This window comes from Cylas formicarius, unplaced genomic scaffold (genome assembly GCF_029955315.1).
Source record: "Cylas formicarius isolate icCylForm1 unplaced genomic scaffold, icCylForm1.1 PGA_scaffold_1__22_contigs__length_36826433, whole genome shotgun sequence".
Taxonomy (NCBI): Eukaryota; Metazoa; Arthropoda; class Insecta; order Coleoptera; family Brentidae; genus Cylas; species Cylas formicarius.
In genome coordinates, this window is record NW_026844264.1 from 25,370,872 (window position 1) to 25,387,464 (window position 16,593).

Here is a 16,593-nt window from a genome sequence, read left to right on the forward strand (position 1 = left end):
GGAGGTCATAACGGAAGATATTGTTGCGATCGTGGAAGGGGTTGTATTGAGTCATCGACGTTTAAAGGTCAAGGAAATCTCAGAAATTACTAAGATTTCTGTTACAAGTATTCGTCGAATCCTGCATGAGCATAAGGTTAGTGCAAGATGGGTGCCTAAAAACCTTTCGGCTATTCAAAAACACCGCAGTGTCGAGTGTGTGTGGTCTTTTTTGGAACTCTGTGGGCCGGAACCGAAGCCTGTGATAGAAAATATTGTGACGGGAGATGAAACTATGGTTCTCTATTATGACCCTCTATCGAAAAAAGAATCAATGGAGTGGCGTCGTAACGGTGAAACACCTCCAAGAAACTTCTGTCAGTCAACAAAAAAGGTGATGGCCACGATCATTTGAGATTGTGAAGGAATTCTTTTGATAGATTTTAAGGAAATTAGTAGCACTGTCAATGGTAAATATTACGCAACATTATTAAATAAATTGCGATACTGCATACGTGTAAAATGTCGAGGAAAACTGACCAGAGGCGTGCGTCTTTTGCACGATAATACAACTGTCCATACTGCTGGTGTTGCACAAGCTGCCATTTTAGGGTGTGGGTTCCAACAGATACATCATCCTCTCCATAGCTCTATGGTCCAGATATGGCCCCCAGCGACTCTTATTTGTTTGGATATTTGAAAAAGGACTTACGTGGACGGCGGTTTAACGACGAAGTTGAGCGACTAAAAAAAAGCATGTTGTTTTGTTTCTCTGTTTATATAACGAAAATTTAATGTGTGTTAGTGCATCGCTTATAAAAATAATTTTGCCCCCCTCCCCACCCCTATAGTATAATAGTTCTAATTCACTAACTAGAAACTAAAGAAAAGGTTGATTTAGAATAGTCACAAGTCTATAATGGAGCTATGGCTATTAATCAGTTTAGATTTGCCTTTAAAATTGGCAACACCGTCAAAGAAAATCTTGCCTAGAAAAACCCTGTGGTGGGACCAGGAAGAAGACACTTGTTCAAAGAAATTATCGACTTAATTCGTTATAATTAAAGATAAAATTTTATTATTTACATTGCGCGGAGTCGGTTTGCGACGCCGTGTACGAACGTAATTTCCATATTTGATATCCAAGTGCGCATGTATAGGGAGTGTTGCGCGATTTTCAATGGTATGTCACGACGAAGGTACCACTTGCGTAAAAACAAGACGCTAAACAAAATATTTGCCGTTCTTTATAGCGGCTACTCCTTATCTTTGCAAACATGATTTCATGTTTGCTTCTATTCAGAAGGTCGCATAGTTTCTATGGAGGACGCTTTGGGTATTTTTTTTTGTATTTACATTATTATTTTATGCGATCTTTGTTGAGGAACACATACAAAAGTACTAAGTGAAGGGATAATTGGACAGTAAAAACACATGTCGATATATTGACATATTAATTATTAATCTAGGTGATTGTACACAGACGGACTTATATTGTATTATTGTTATACATTATGACAAAAACAAAAGTGTACTAATTTAACTAAATCATAAAAATTGAACTGTTACTTATAATCTGTAGATACTCGGTTAACAATGGAGTAAGGTCAAAATCGGTATATGTTCTTAGTTAACTAAATGATTAACAAACTCGCTAGACAAATTCTTGGTTGTCCAACTTCATCTGCGGTTCAGTTTAGTTGGCCAAACGTATTTGGCGAAAACAATTCACAGTTTATATACCAGAAGTGATTGATTTACACAGTTCGTGCACCGGAAAAAGTTGTTTCTTTTTCAGTTTTCTACAGATGGACCAATTTAAAAAAGATGACAAACTTGATTTTTTTTTAACTTAAATTTTTGTTGATCTCAAAACTTTTAGAAATCTATTTCCGTTTTAACATTTTAAAACCAAATAAAGTTTTGTTAATTTTATTACAACTGAGAGTAACTGACATCAAAATACAATAAAATAAATTATTTAATCAACAATGTTCCCGTATGATGCGGACTTACTGGTTCTTGCAGATAGCTGGAAGTTGAAGCAGGTATGTTGAAAACGTAATTACAATATTATCCAAATTCTTTTTGGTTTAGTTTCTTTTGTATGTATAGATTATTAGGCGAGTCCCATAAACTTTAATGTGACCCTTCTAGATCCATAAATGTACGTTTTCCAGCAGTGGCGACAAAAACCCTTTTGTGTCAGGCACATTTGGTAACTCGAAAGACATAAATTGTGTAAATTGTAAACATTGTTCGCTCTATTATCGTGACGTCTGAAAATTATCGTACTTTGGATATTATATTGAGATTCTAATCGTTTTCAAATAACATATAACCCTTGAGAAATTGCAAGACCACGCCTAGATTTACGCGCAGGTACAATATTAGCTAGACACGCACAGTCTGATACTAGATAGGTGAGTAAACCTAGGTAGGTGTCTCAGGGGCCATCGTCTAGCCTGGTCAACGAACCTACAGCTCCCGTTTAAAAGGGAATCGATGGCCGCCATATGGTGTGTTGACGTTTTCGCTTGTCCATCTTAATATACAGCGCGTTGTGAACCCGTTGTCGCCGTATTGTCTTGAGTGGAAACTTTTTTCACGGTCCCGACTCAACCTAAAAGGAGAAAAGCAAAATTTGGGATTGAACTTTATGATACCTATAGGTATTTGGCAATTTCAAAACGTTGTTACCAAACTGAAGGTCTATATTTGATTCTTTATATTTGAAGAAAGCTTTCTCTGATAATTTTTTTTGGCAAAAATTGAATTAGTAAAGCGTTTTCTATTTATTATTTTTTGCATTATTTTGGTAATTTTTAAGTTTTTGTTATTTACATTTATTGGTACTTAGAAATAGTATACTTTTTACAGGAAATGTTATTTGCGATTTGCAACCCTAAGTCTCGTTTAGTCTATTATATTAGTTCGTAGTAGTATGTTCTGATGGTATAGCACCGTTCAGACAGTGGTCAGGCCCATTAAATAGAAAGCCTAGAGAATGTTTTTTTTTTAATTTGTAACATATTTGTCTAAGACTTTGATGCATGTATTACAATGATGGTAAATCTGGAGAGCAGGGATAGAATAAGAAAATTTAGACAGAACTTTGACGTGAATATTGGATAACAACTCTATTCCTTGTGCCTTTCGGAAATTTGTGCAACAGCTTCTATTACCAATCTGCTTTCTCACTTAAGGCAATAATATCGGAACGGACCTCATATGCTGACAACAAAAAAAAAGAATACGAAAATAAAATTTTCTAACGTCGATTAACACTAGTTGCAATAAATTCTCGGGTTCTTCTCGTTTCCGAACCCAAAGAAACTTGAGGTGAGTTAATCCGGTTGAGTTGGTTCGTCAAGAAATGGCAATTTCCTGGTTTCAACTCGCACGATGAAACGACTCGTCACGCGAACCTATTAAAACGCGCGTTTCAATCTCGGTGGCCGTGGTGCTAATTGTTACTTCCTAATTGGTCGTCATAATTACATTATTATACCTGGATGCATGCCAGGATGCATCTGGCCAATATATGTCCACTTTTCGAAATATTTTGGCTTGAAATCTTGGCTTGGCTTTTTTTAATAAACGATGTTCAGGAGCTATAGCAGATCATAATGGATAATTTACTTTAATTTTCATGTCTTATTTGCGATTTGTCGGATTTTGACTAGACACTCAAGTTATCTGAAAAAAGTACAAAATATTTGTGTATTAATTTGATTCTCAACTTTAATTTTCTACAATTTCTTGAAAAATATTTATTTTCTGTTAGTTAAAAGTAAGAAATTACTCCAAAATTAAAGTTAGAAGCCTATAAAATTTATAAAAATTGAAGAATAAAACCAAACGACGTCAGATTCGATAAAAGGCGCTACATATGAAAATAAAATTATTTGTAAAGAATGAGAAATTTGCGTGTACATTTTGGCCGGTCACGTGACCAATTTCGAAAAAACACCGACTTCAGCAAGGCTTTTGACAAAATTAATTACAAACAGTTGTTGACGAGACTTGCCGAGGTTGGAGTGTGCAGCCCACTTGTAAAGTGGTCACAATCATATATTTCTGAGAGAGATATCAACAATATAAGAAACTGTTTTAAATACTGCAATATACTGCTTTATGCAGACGATCTGAAATTATTTCGTATCGTAGCGACCCACAGGGACTGCCTTAGTGCATGTCATAATGGGGTATGAGGGTAATATTGACAAGCTTGTATATTGTATTGTATACAGTGATTGTCAAGTTTTTTTTTTTTATAAACTAAAAAAACTGCCAAAAATGTATTGATTTTTTACTGGGTTTGAGGATAATATTGACATGCTTGTATATTGTATTCATACAGTGATTGCTAAGTTTTTTTATTATATAAAAAAACTGTCAAAAAATGGCTCGTATGCCTCTATCAACTTAAAATATGTGATTGTTTATATTTAAAATTAACAAAAACATGTTATTTCTGAAGTTGAGTTGCGCGCTGTCCATAATGCGGAACGCAATCACTTATTCAGCCGTTTTACAATTCTCATTCGGCATTACATACTTAGAAGGGAACGTTTACGCAGACATGAATTTCGTAAACGCGCACTTTCAAATATACCATATAAGTTAGTCGTCAACGATACGCGGTTTGTCGCAATAAATACTGAAAAGTAACTTAATTGCGGGCGATTGCTTTCGATATTTGATGAGAACCTTCAACAATTATTTTAATTTATTTAGAAAATACACCGAGATAACGCTTCCGAAAATTGTGTCATCTCTCCACTAGTCTGCATTTCGGACACTTCGTTATTTGATGTTTGCTAGAAGATTGAGTATTTGAGTATTGCTTTACCCCCATTTATTGGTGAATAACCTTCCCACAATTTGGACGATTGTTATGGATATCTTATGGATAGCGAGTGGGTTTGACTAATCACGTTACAATTTTGTCACTGCTTTTAATTTATGCTGTTGCATTTCGCATCTGTAACGACAGAAGATCGCAACAGTTTATTCCACATACCAAATACATTTTCTGAAAACAGCTGAAATCAGAAAAGCGCAAGAACAAATTTCGAATTTTTACGCCTTTTTAGCAAAATAAAAACGTAATTTTAGTGCATTAACTCTCAATCCCAGTTCTTTTAAAATGTATCACTTCCAGGATGTGACTTTAGAATGTGATTCATATTCTTATATATCATTATATATCATTTCATTAAGCCCATGTATAAGGGATTCTAGAATTGAATTATTCGAACAGAGTGTGATTTACTGTAATCAACAACCAACCGTACTATAGCTAGTCTCAAAGCTAGTAAGTTTTATTTCGATTGTCACTCGATGCGGAATGTTTGAACTTATGAATATGTTGGAATTTATGTTCGCTGGAGCGTACATCACTCATTTGAGTCGGATATTATTTAAGAAATGGTTTCCAAGGATATCGTATACGTCGCAATTAATTAATAATTTTTTCCTATTCGAAGACGACATTGAGTTAACTGTATAGAATACTTCCTCCAAGAAGAATAATAAATTCTGCGTTAAATCACAAGATCAGTCATTTTCAACATTTTCTTCTTTTTGACATCCATTCAGAATTTTACGTTATCAATTTTACATTAAATTTACGCATCGGTGCAATTTCCTATGTTCATGATTAGTGTTGGGACTGGTCAATTGACCACTTCTTAATTGACTAGTCAAATTCGATCAAAATGTTTTAAATAACATCTTGCAATTGTAGAGTGTTATCTAACATTATAATATTATAATAATATGTATTTTATAATAAATTATTCTGTTTGTGATGTCCAATTTACCTATAACCAACTTCAAGGAATACCCGAATACAATGCTTAGGGATTCGGGGAATCCCAATAAAATTATCATCGACTTCATTTAGTTCTCAGAACGACGTGACTACGATCTAACGCATAATATAAATACATAAATATTTAATTTCATTCATATTTCATTGTATTTTTAAAATTATATAAAATTTGACCGGTAATTTTCTACCAAATTTCTAATTTTTAACGACATGAAAAGGTTAATAAATAAATGTCACTATATAAAAGAAGTAGCAAAATTTGACATATTCGTAGACTCGAATCAGAAGGGTAAAGTGCAAATAATTATACGCGGTATATACGGAGTACACTCTCACTCAAAGTACTTTATAATTAATGTACATCAGTGAATGTCACTACAATTTGGGTATTTTTAATTTTGTGGTATAAAACTTAGATATTTCAGACATATGATGGTAATTTTGCAATATTAAAATTTAGGGAAATAAGTCAATTCTCAAAACTCTCAAAACTAATGCATTTGTCAAAAAAACTTTAGAAAAAAAAAAGATTCCAAAATATCTTTTTATTTAATTTACCTTCTTCCCTGACCTCGAAACGAAAGCAATAGCCATAACGAAACAGATTATCTAAAGCAATCCAGTCGCTCGTTTATTAAACACTCGCTCCGCTACGCTCCGCTCGTGTCAAATAAACTCGTGAGTCAAATGCCGTTTACCGCACTTGTTGCATAATGTACTAGTAACTGCATATTATATATTTTTATATACTAGTAACGTAATTGGCTTTTTGATTCGAAATTTCTTGCCGCATTATTATAAAGATGAAAATAGCTGTATTCCCATAAGACTTGAGTTAGTTGGATATTCACAGTATAATACAAATATAAATAATATAAAATTATGTTAGCTTAGTTAGTTAATTTAATTAATAATAATAATAAACAAATAATAAATATTAATAATAAATAACAAATATATAGACAATAACAAACAACGAATATTAAAAGGTATCACAAACAAGAAAATCCTTAATATGGTAATAGGAGAGACGTAGCAATTTGTTTTAAATAGTGCATTTGAATTTTGTTTGACTAATTATTTCCTTCAGTTCTATAGGCAATGTATTATAAATTTTTACGGTAAAAACAAAAGGACTATTTGATGTAAGAGATAGTCGGTGTTTAGGTATTTGTATGTTAAGATTCGGTCTTAAATTGTACTGAACATCTGAATTTCTTCACAGTATATAAAGACTAGAGTTACTTTTTCCTAGTACATACCAGGAAGTGTTGACACAGAGTGTTGAGGAAATAGGTTTCGACTTGAAAAATTCCACGGCTTAAACAGCATAGTACGCAAAATGCGTGTCTGTATCCTAAGGACTGCGCATGTGGGGAACCTCCCCAAGGCGTAGTTAAGACAGAACTAAACATAGGAAAAATAGTACATTCTTAACAAGGGAAACGAAACCTGATTGCAGAGCCTCCGTACGACGAAGAAATAAACAGAAAACTTTTTCAGAATGTGATCCACCTTAAACCAGGAGAGTCTCGAGCCTACATAAACTCCGAGGATTTTTACAACACTTTTTTGTTGGATTGTGCTTTCATTGAAGCGTGACAATAAACTCTTATTTCGCGTACGACCCCCAAGAAAAGCTGTTAACCAATTTATATATCAACATCGACCACATCAAATCAAATGCATGTTGTTTGCTGCCTGCCTTTGCTCTAAATTGCCAGGAATATGCTTATATAAAGAGAGAAACCGTTGATCGGTTTTTTCGAAAACCAAATTGCATGCTGAAAAAAAGGTCTCAACTATCCAAAACATTTTCTTGTCTTGAATGCGGTGCTTTGAAATAATTGTTGCACCGTTTTTTTGTGATGTGATTGGTGTGATTACCGCATTTTTTTAGAATGCTGGGATCTATGCAAAAATTATGTTAGGTGTTCAAGATACGGTTCTGTCTTCTCAGTCAAAGTCGTTGGTGGGTTTTTTCAAACACCTGCCCTGAAAGCGTCTGCGGACGTATATATATATATATATATATATATATATATATATATATATATATATATATATATATATATATATATATATATATATATATATATATATATATATATATATATATATATATATATATATATATATATATATATATACATATTATTTCGTTATTCCACAGCCTCCTAAAATATCTTTACGTGTTTCTGTAACATCCCGTATTGAAACTTTTGCTTGTTTTGTTTGCACAGCATACGGAATTAAAGTTATATCGCCGTCGGGGGAACAGTGAACCTGCCGTCGTCGCATATGTTGAACGACCGCGCAGATTTCCGCAATCTTTCATCTCCGTTTGGCGCAAGTTGACGCGCACTCTGTACGTCGACATAAATTTATTTTTAATGCTTCTATCCCCGTATACGTATTATACGCGCTGTATTTATATATCCGCCACATGGGCTTTCGGAATAATGGAACGCGGTTTGTCGGAAGCGCACACGCACCAGACGACCCGAGAAGAAATATTATACCTCGATAAATCTGTATTTGTTTCACCACATGTTGAAAAAGGAATATAATGTCGTAGTTTTTTTAAATTACCGATTTGCCATGTGGCGTTGAAAACAGAAAATAAATAGACTCACTCGGATTTCCTATCGCCAAATAAGGGCGCTCCGTACGCTCAGGTCGCTCTATAAATGCCGGTCTTATAGTCACTTCGGAAATATAATAGGGTCATTGAAAGGGTTGGGGAACCGGAAGTTATATTTTTTATCCGAGTACTCAGATCCAATTTGTCTCTCCTTAAATAAAAGCCAGTGATTACAAAATAACTGAACGAGAATGGTTTACAGCACACAACTTAGGTATGGTATGTTCATAGATATAAGATTGCGTTTGAATGGGATTATCCAAGGGTGGCCATTAAAATACAATGCAACAAGATTATTACCTAAAGTTTCGGAATTTAAATTCAGGTAAAATTGTGCTCCGTAATAGAAAATAATTTGGTACCTACCTGTGTTTAATATCCTTTGGTTTGGTATACTACTTAGTTTAAGTTTATTTGTAATCATTCTTATTTCGTGTGTAATACAGCGTGTGTTAAATCGTGTGCGAGTTATGCAAAATATGTGCGAGTCTAGTATATCTCAGCAGATGCTCCCGCCCAAATGTAAAAAACACTATTCTATTGAGACTAAGGAATGTTTATTTGACTCTCATTGAACGTGGTGCCAGCAAGCAAGAAGAAACTGCCACATTGACGAAAATTCCAACATCAACTGTATGGAAAATTGTGAATAATCCCATTTCAGCGAGGAAAAAAAGATGCTGACATTTTCTTGAGTGTAGATGAAAGTGATCAAAATATAATAGGGCGTAAAATTTACCAGTTATACGAGGAACAAAGCGTACCTACATTATATATCTTAATTAGGAGGCTTGAAAATGATGAAACCGGTGTTAAATGTGGCAGAACTCTCTTATGAAAGTGTATTCAACCCATGGGTTTTAGATTAAAAAAATTGACAAAAGGCAAATTTTAATGGAATATTTTTGAATTCGGAAATGGCTACTGGAATATCTAGAAAAAAATAGGACAGAGAACAACAAAGGCCAATTATTTACTTGGATGAAACCTGGTTCGACACTTATGATACCCCGGAAAAGGGTTGGGTTGACTCAACTGATAAGTGTAAAACAAACGCGCCATCAAAAAGAGGTAAAAGAATAACTGTTTTGCATGCTGGCTCTGAAGATGGTTGGATTCCAAATGGACTTTCTCTGTCTGCGAAAAATATTAAAGATTCTTCTCTGGACCATGAAGACACCACCGCTGATTTATTTGAAAGTTGGTTTAAAAACAAACTAGTTCCAAACATTCCTCCTAATAGCGTAATTGTAATCGACAATGCAAGTTATCGCAGTAGGCAGTTGAATAAAACCCCTTCCTCATGTAACACAAAAGCAACAATCCAAAATTACATTTATAATAACGACATTTATTTTCACGAAGATTATACCAAAAAGCAATTAACTGAGGTTCTACAAAGCTTGAACATCAGCTGCCATTTCGTTCAGGTAGCTCGGTGGGTTCATCGCTAGGCCACAGTTTTGTTTTTAATCTCTTACGCAAAATTTAACAAAGGGTCCGTTGGAAAACACGTGATCGTCAGGAAGTGCAGAGGTTTGTGAAAGCCGAAAATTAAATCGTTTACCTGCTTGTTGCAAGGATATTGAATGCTTTATCATCAGGGTTGATTGGGTAAAATCGGCACTTTCAACTTTGAAAATTACGAGTGAGCCCATTGAAGGTACAAAAAGCAGCACCGGCTAACAATGGTATTTCGCAAACTTGATGTGCTGTGTAATTAGTTCTGAATTAGAAATTCTTAAAAAAGTCTTTTTATAAATAGGATACATATGTAGAAATCGCAAGCTTCTACATGGGAAAAAAGTAGTTTCGTTGAAAAATATCAAAAGCTGTTCACTCGTTATCATGGAAATAGGACTGCTGATTTGAGCATGGTGGTGGTATATCCTAATAAGACGCACTGCAAGTTGCCAACTCATCCAGCAATAAAGACGGTATAACCCATGATTTTGCCGGGACACATGGTCACTTAATATTAGGTAAACACCCCCTCCATTGTTGCAGACAGACGCAAAATTAAGTAGTTAATTAGAAAGTTTTCTAGCAGACAAGACACAAGCACAAAGACTGTATTTTTAGCTCATCTTCATTAGAATACTTAATCTGTCGGTAAAGGAGTGGAGTGGATTGTCTTTCATTATTGTTACAGGGGCGGAGTATATCTTGTCTGTCGGTTTTTACTTCATGCAACCTGCACACAAATCAATTGAATTAAACGTTTAGGTCTGTCTTAACTTGAATCCTAAAAAAAAACTATAAATATATAATATATATATATATATATATATATATATATATATATATATATATATATATATATATATATATATATATATATATATATATATATATATATATATATATATATATATATATATATATATATATATATATATATATATATATATATATATATATATATATATATATATATATATATATATATATATATATATATATATATATATATATATATATATATATATATATATATATATATATATATATATATATATATATATATATATATATATATATATATATATATATATATATATATATATATATATATTATATATATATATATATATATATATATATATATATATATATATATATATATATATATATATATATATATATATATATATATATATATATATATATATATATATATATATATATATATATATATATATATATATATATATATATATATATATATATACATATTTATATATATATATATATATATATATATATATATATATATATATATATATATATATATATATATATATCATAAATATATAATATAAATATTTAAATATAACTAAATCAACAATAACGAAAAATAATCTCACATCTTTAGAAATCCGAGCGTAATCATAAAGTCACTCCGAGGATTTATTAACCGACAACAAACATCATCTATTATTTTATATACTAAACCCGCATTCCAGCGGTTAACATAATTTGTGGTTGAATATACAGCGTTTTTTAAAAGTTAGAACCCTAGAATTTACCCACTTTTGGTGGCCGATATCTGCGTCAGGAGTCCAAGACTGCTACTTCAATTCGGTTAGCCTGAAGCAGCTTGTACATTTTTTTCCTAAGAATTACTGGTTTTGTGGTCATGTAGCTGCTAGAGTAAGAAGTGGAGGAAAATTCAATTCAACTGCTGAACAACTGAGCACCAGATTGCAGACGATTAATATACGATCTAATAGGTTAATTCATTCAGCACTGAGAATTATATAAACTTCCCATGAAGGAGCTAGTGTACTTCATCGAGGGTACAGATTTTTTTTTATATGGAAGAAAGGGAAGAGATGTTCACGTAATGGAATCCAAGGCAACGACACCAACATCAGCGTCCCGGCAAAAAAGAGACAAGTGTTATTTTGACGCTCGAGCCACACCAAAAGCTAATGATACATTTTGAGAACAAATATATCGCATGTCATATTGACAGCTTAATCATTTGTAAAAAGAATTATTGTAGCTTCAAAGCTCTACTTGTGTGCGCAACAAACACGAATTACACTGTCTGTATAATTATAATTTTAATAAATTTCAGCCTATGGTTGGCACTTACAGTATATTGATTTTTATATTAAATTATGATATATGTTAATTAATTCTTGAAAAAAGGCAGATAAATAACAATAAATATCGGTGCGATAGCGTCTTTTTAAAATATATGTTTTTAATATATTTTTTTTTATATGGAAGAATATTATTCACTTTAAATTGCTCTCATAACGGTTACACCCATTGGCGACTAACTTGGAAATGTAAAAATATTTTATTAATACTTTTTTTTTTATCACAAGTCTGACGAACAAGATGTCGAATGGTTTCTAAGATGTACGGTTGTTTGGCTACCCTGTATATAAGTAGTAGTGGCCCAGAAGCTAAAGTTTACGAAAATTTGTAATAATAATCCACCACAAGCCTGAATTAATACTGGGATTAAATAATGATCGAGTTGCAGTCCGCATGACCCGTTAATAAAAATGTAAATTATATTACTAGAACCTGCACCTATACAAATGACACGACAAAATATATCATCACTGCGCATCGGGTATTATGTGCTCGCTAATTCATAGTCAGATACGTTGAACAATCTTATAAATTCCGTCTCCCCAAGTAAATAGTCGAATCGCGCCGGCGATAATTGCAAATAGCTACGTAATCGTTAATTATTCAGGCATTTAAGTTGCGTATTATTATCGCACGTATTTACAAAATCTCTGTTCATTAACTAACGGTTGGAATTTCTGTTGTAGGCAAGCCGATCGATTGCACGCAGCGGTTATCTCTTCGTCGCTCCAGATTGGGATTTTTCCGTACCCCTCAACAGGACTAAGGTGAGTAACCCATTAGCGTGTATCCAACGCCGCTGGCCTAACTCATGTATGTGGCTTTAGGAAAGGCGCGCAAAGGCTTTCAAAGGCCAACCTTCTTTTTATAAGTAGTATATTATATCCTATCTAACTCAAAACATTAGTATAGATTGCAGGCCAAATTGGGAATGGTTGCATTGTTTTCGTATCAGTTACACGTTTGCGCTGTATTTTTTTTTACTTTTAAAAAAATATTCGTTAGTTATAGTTCACGATTCAGTGTTTTTAGGGATTCGTCCGACACACTAAAGGAAAAGCTTACCACCTCAAATCCAAACAGAAAGAAAATTGCCTTGTTGATTTCCCCAAAAAAATATTAAATAGCAATTATCGTAGTAATAGTTTTTGTCCCTTAAATTATCTGTTCTTGTGGTAGACAGACCCAATTAACATGTTTTGTGTTTAATATTGCTTAGCCTGGATAGATGACGTTCTAGACGCACATGTCTGAGGATTTTGACTTACAGATTTTATTCACGTTCACGTTCTGTGGCCCAATTGTGTTTTCTGTTCTGTGACCATGCCATGAGATATTTTTGAGGAAGTGATGCGTGTTTTACGATAATCTTTAAGTGAAGAAATTCGATCATAATCTGCCCCAGTTACACAACTAACAATATAACCACTTTAGTGCGAACCATTCAGAAAAATTTTCACTTCATCATGTTCCAACTTCGTATAATTAGAAATAACTTGTCCGGTCTCTTTTTTGCTATTTAATTTAAGGTCCAAATCGTTTAAAGACGATTTTTGCATTTCACTCAAATTTGGATGATTGAGGAATTATATTTTCAATATATTTTAAATTTTTAAAAATATATATAAAACTGCAAAGTCGAAACTGAAATTTCAAAACTGGACTGAAAGTAGTATTAATTAGTTTTTTTTAATGTTTAAAATTAGTATTGAATATATATTATAGATATTAACTTGCATGTTTGATTTCGTTAAACTGTTTTTTTTTTGTTTCTGTAAATATGTGATAAAAAATATATAAATAAAACAAAATAAAAGGAAAACGGCGAAAATTTTTGTCCGCACGATTTTTGAAATAAACAATAATATAACATATTAAGCGATGACATAATGGCGGTTGGCTGACAGGGTTAAGATTCTACGAATCGCGCGAAAATATGCGTGTTTCTAATAACAATTCCATTTTGAACCGAAAAATAAAAGAAACGTTTAAATTTCATTTTTAAGTAATCTTAGTATTTTAAATTCTAAATTAAATATCGCACGAAACTGTTATATTGAATTCTTTTTAATTTGCAATAAATCTCTTATAGTAAACAAAAAAAATGTAAAATTTTACCAAATACATATATGTAGGTAAGCTTAATTTTTGTCTATTACTTTGTGTTAAAGTTCTCGCGGATAAGCGTCTGACGACTATGAAATATTATCTACACGTCGGCGCATCATGACGTAACGATTATACAGGTAGTTACGCAACAGGGCCGATACACACAGGCATTTCGAAGATGATGCTCTGTTCTCGCGGTCGTAGAGTGGAAAGTGGTTCTCGATAAGGTCTCGCTTGTGCTCGGCCCGCTCGTGAAGAAGAAGAATGTCACGGAATTGCCCAATAGATAACACAATACTAGGCGGTACACCTGCTCGGAGCCCGATGCATTAACGTCTGATTGAACGGTGCCATTTTTCTTACGCGGTTTATGTAATTCTCATTTTCAATTACTGAAATCCGTTTTCACGATTACGATTTACACGAGAGAATAATATTTCATCTCGGATTTTTTCGAAAAATGAACATCGTTACTAATCGATTGAATTTTTTATGCTGTGGTGGAATTTCGAGTAATTTACGCCATGTAAGATAAAAAAGTTGTTATTTATTGTTAGAACTGTGGATTGTAAAAAGCTTTTTGTATATATTAATTAAACATCTCGCGCAAATTTACTTTTTCATGGTCCTATTTAGGTTTTGTTTTCATCCACACAAAAGTTTTTCTAATCTCTCAACATTATTGATTTTACCGATGATAACATAGCTTATTCTGTTGAGGGTAACAATTTATCAAAATGTGGTAAAAAATTGGTAACTTATAGTGGTTACCATTGATTTGAAACAGTCTACTTGTACCGGGTGTTCTAAATAGAAGTGACTTAATTTCCATGGTAATTATACCCATCTGAATATTTATCGGTTTATGGTAGGTCGAATAAGGTTTCAACTTATGATAAAACCTGTTAGACGGGGTGTCATATTATATATATAGCTGTACTATTTCGTGGTCAAGGAAAAACGACATACCTATAGTCCATTGAAAATGCAAATACGCCGATGAAAACTTTTGGGAGTATGTTTCTAAATAAAACAAACAAAACATAATTATAAGTCTAGGTTACATAAAATTTTTAAATTAAATTAAATTTTCTATTCTTTAATAGGCTCTGTAAAACGCCTCAATCATTGGGGTAGTGATGATTAAACATTACAATTCAGTTATAAAAACTTGACTTGCTTTCGTGGAATTTCGGACGCCTTATCTAAAGCGACGTTGCAGGAAGTTTCATTAAATCATTATGCACCCTCTATTGCTGCAAATAAATTTGTTGCAATACGTTTTTTTGTTCATTGCTTATATATTTATTATGTTTATAAGGCAATGAAAGAATAATGTCTTTAAGTTACTAAACACTCCGTATATACGTCCACGTGTTTTATATTTTAGCACATCACGTATAGATAATTGAATCGTGTACATACATTCGATTCTCAGTCGGAATACCTTCGGTGCTCGTTACAAAATCGTAAAATACCTGCGTAATTGCTGTTATGTAATCGAGCCAGCAACAACGTCGTTCGGTACTTTCCGCCCGATTCGAAAATAGACGGGGTACACAGCGTTGCCGTCGTTGGTTTTTGGATTCGTAAGAGCCGACTTAAATTGGTAAAGACGCAGCACGTGACACGGTTGTTCCTATAATCTATTGGAACTCAGTAACTGCGTGTTGTTTTCCTCTTGGTATGTACTAAGCAATAACCCCAAGAGATCTCTGGGACCCTATGCGATCAATTGCGTGACGCCTCTTAGTAAGGTGTCAAACCTCCTAGTGAAGTTCGTCAATCCTTCCTCAGATGCTCCAGTTCTACGCTAGTATTTGGAGCAATGATAGCACAGATTAACAGAATGTGTTCTTGTGTTCTGTGATGTACTGTGTACTCCTCCTCCTCCTCCTCATCTATATTTCAATCCGGTGCTTCCCGGTTACCATGCTAAAGCCACGCTTTTATTGTCTAATGAGACTTCTTGCGATTGCTCACTGATTTAGAATAACAGGAAATTTTTACAATCTTCAAGGTGTCCTTCCTATCCAGCTGTCGTTCGACCAGACCGCCTTATATATTTAATACACACGGCAGTAAAATAATGTTCTCTATAAAACCCAAAGTCCTAAAAACTAGAGCAGACAGGATATATTCGCGGCCGAGGTACCGGATAGCAAATACTTAATCTTACCCAAATTACAGAAAAATGTTGCGAATTCAACAAACCACTCACTCTATTTGCGTTGTGTTTTGTCGATTATCGCAACGCGTTTGAAAGCATTAGATGGATGCGTCTCTGGTTAGTTATGAAAGAGAAGGGAGTTGCAAATCATCTGTGGTTGTTGACTTAAGTAGTTAGGCAGGACCGATAAGGTTGTATTCTGTCAATCATTCTGTTTAATATTTATTGAACTTATATTAA

General features: G+C 33.3%; 1 protein-coding gene across 1 annotated transcript in view; it reads left to right on the forward strand.

The window, feature by feature from the left end:
• LOC132696840 (protein outspread) overlaps window positions 1-16,593 on the forward strand; it is a 97,416-nt gene that overhangs the window by 16,011 nt on the left and 64,812 nt on the right. The window contains exon 2 of the mRNA XM_060661901.1: window positions 12,761-12,841. Within this exon, the coding sequence (XP_060517884.1) occupies window positions 12,761-12,841 (81 nt within the window). The remainder of the gene's footprint in view (window positions 1-12,760; window positions 12,842-16,593) is intronic.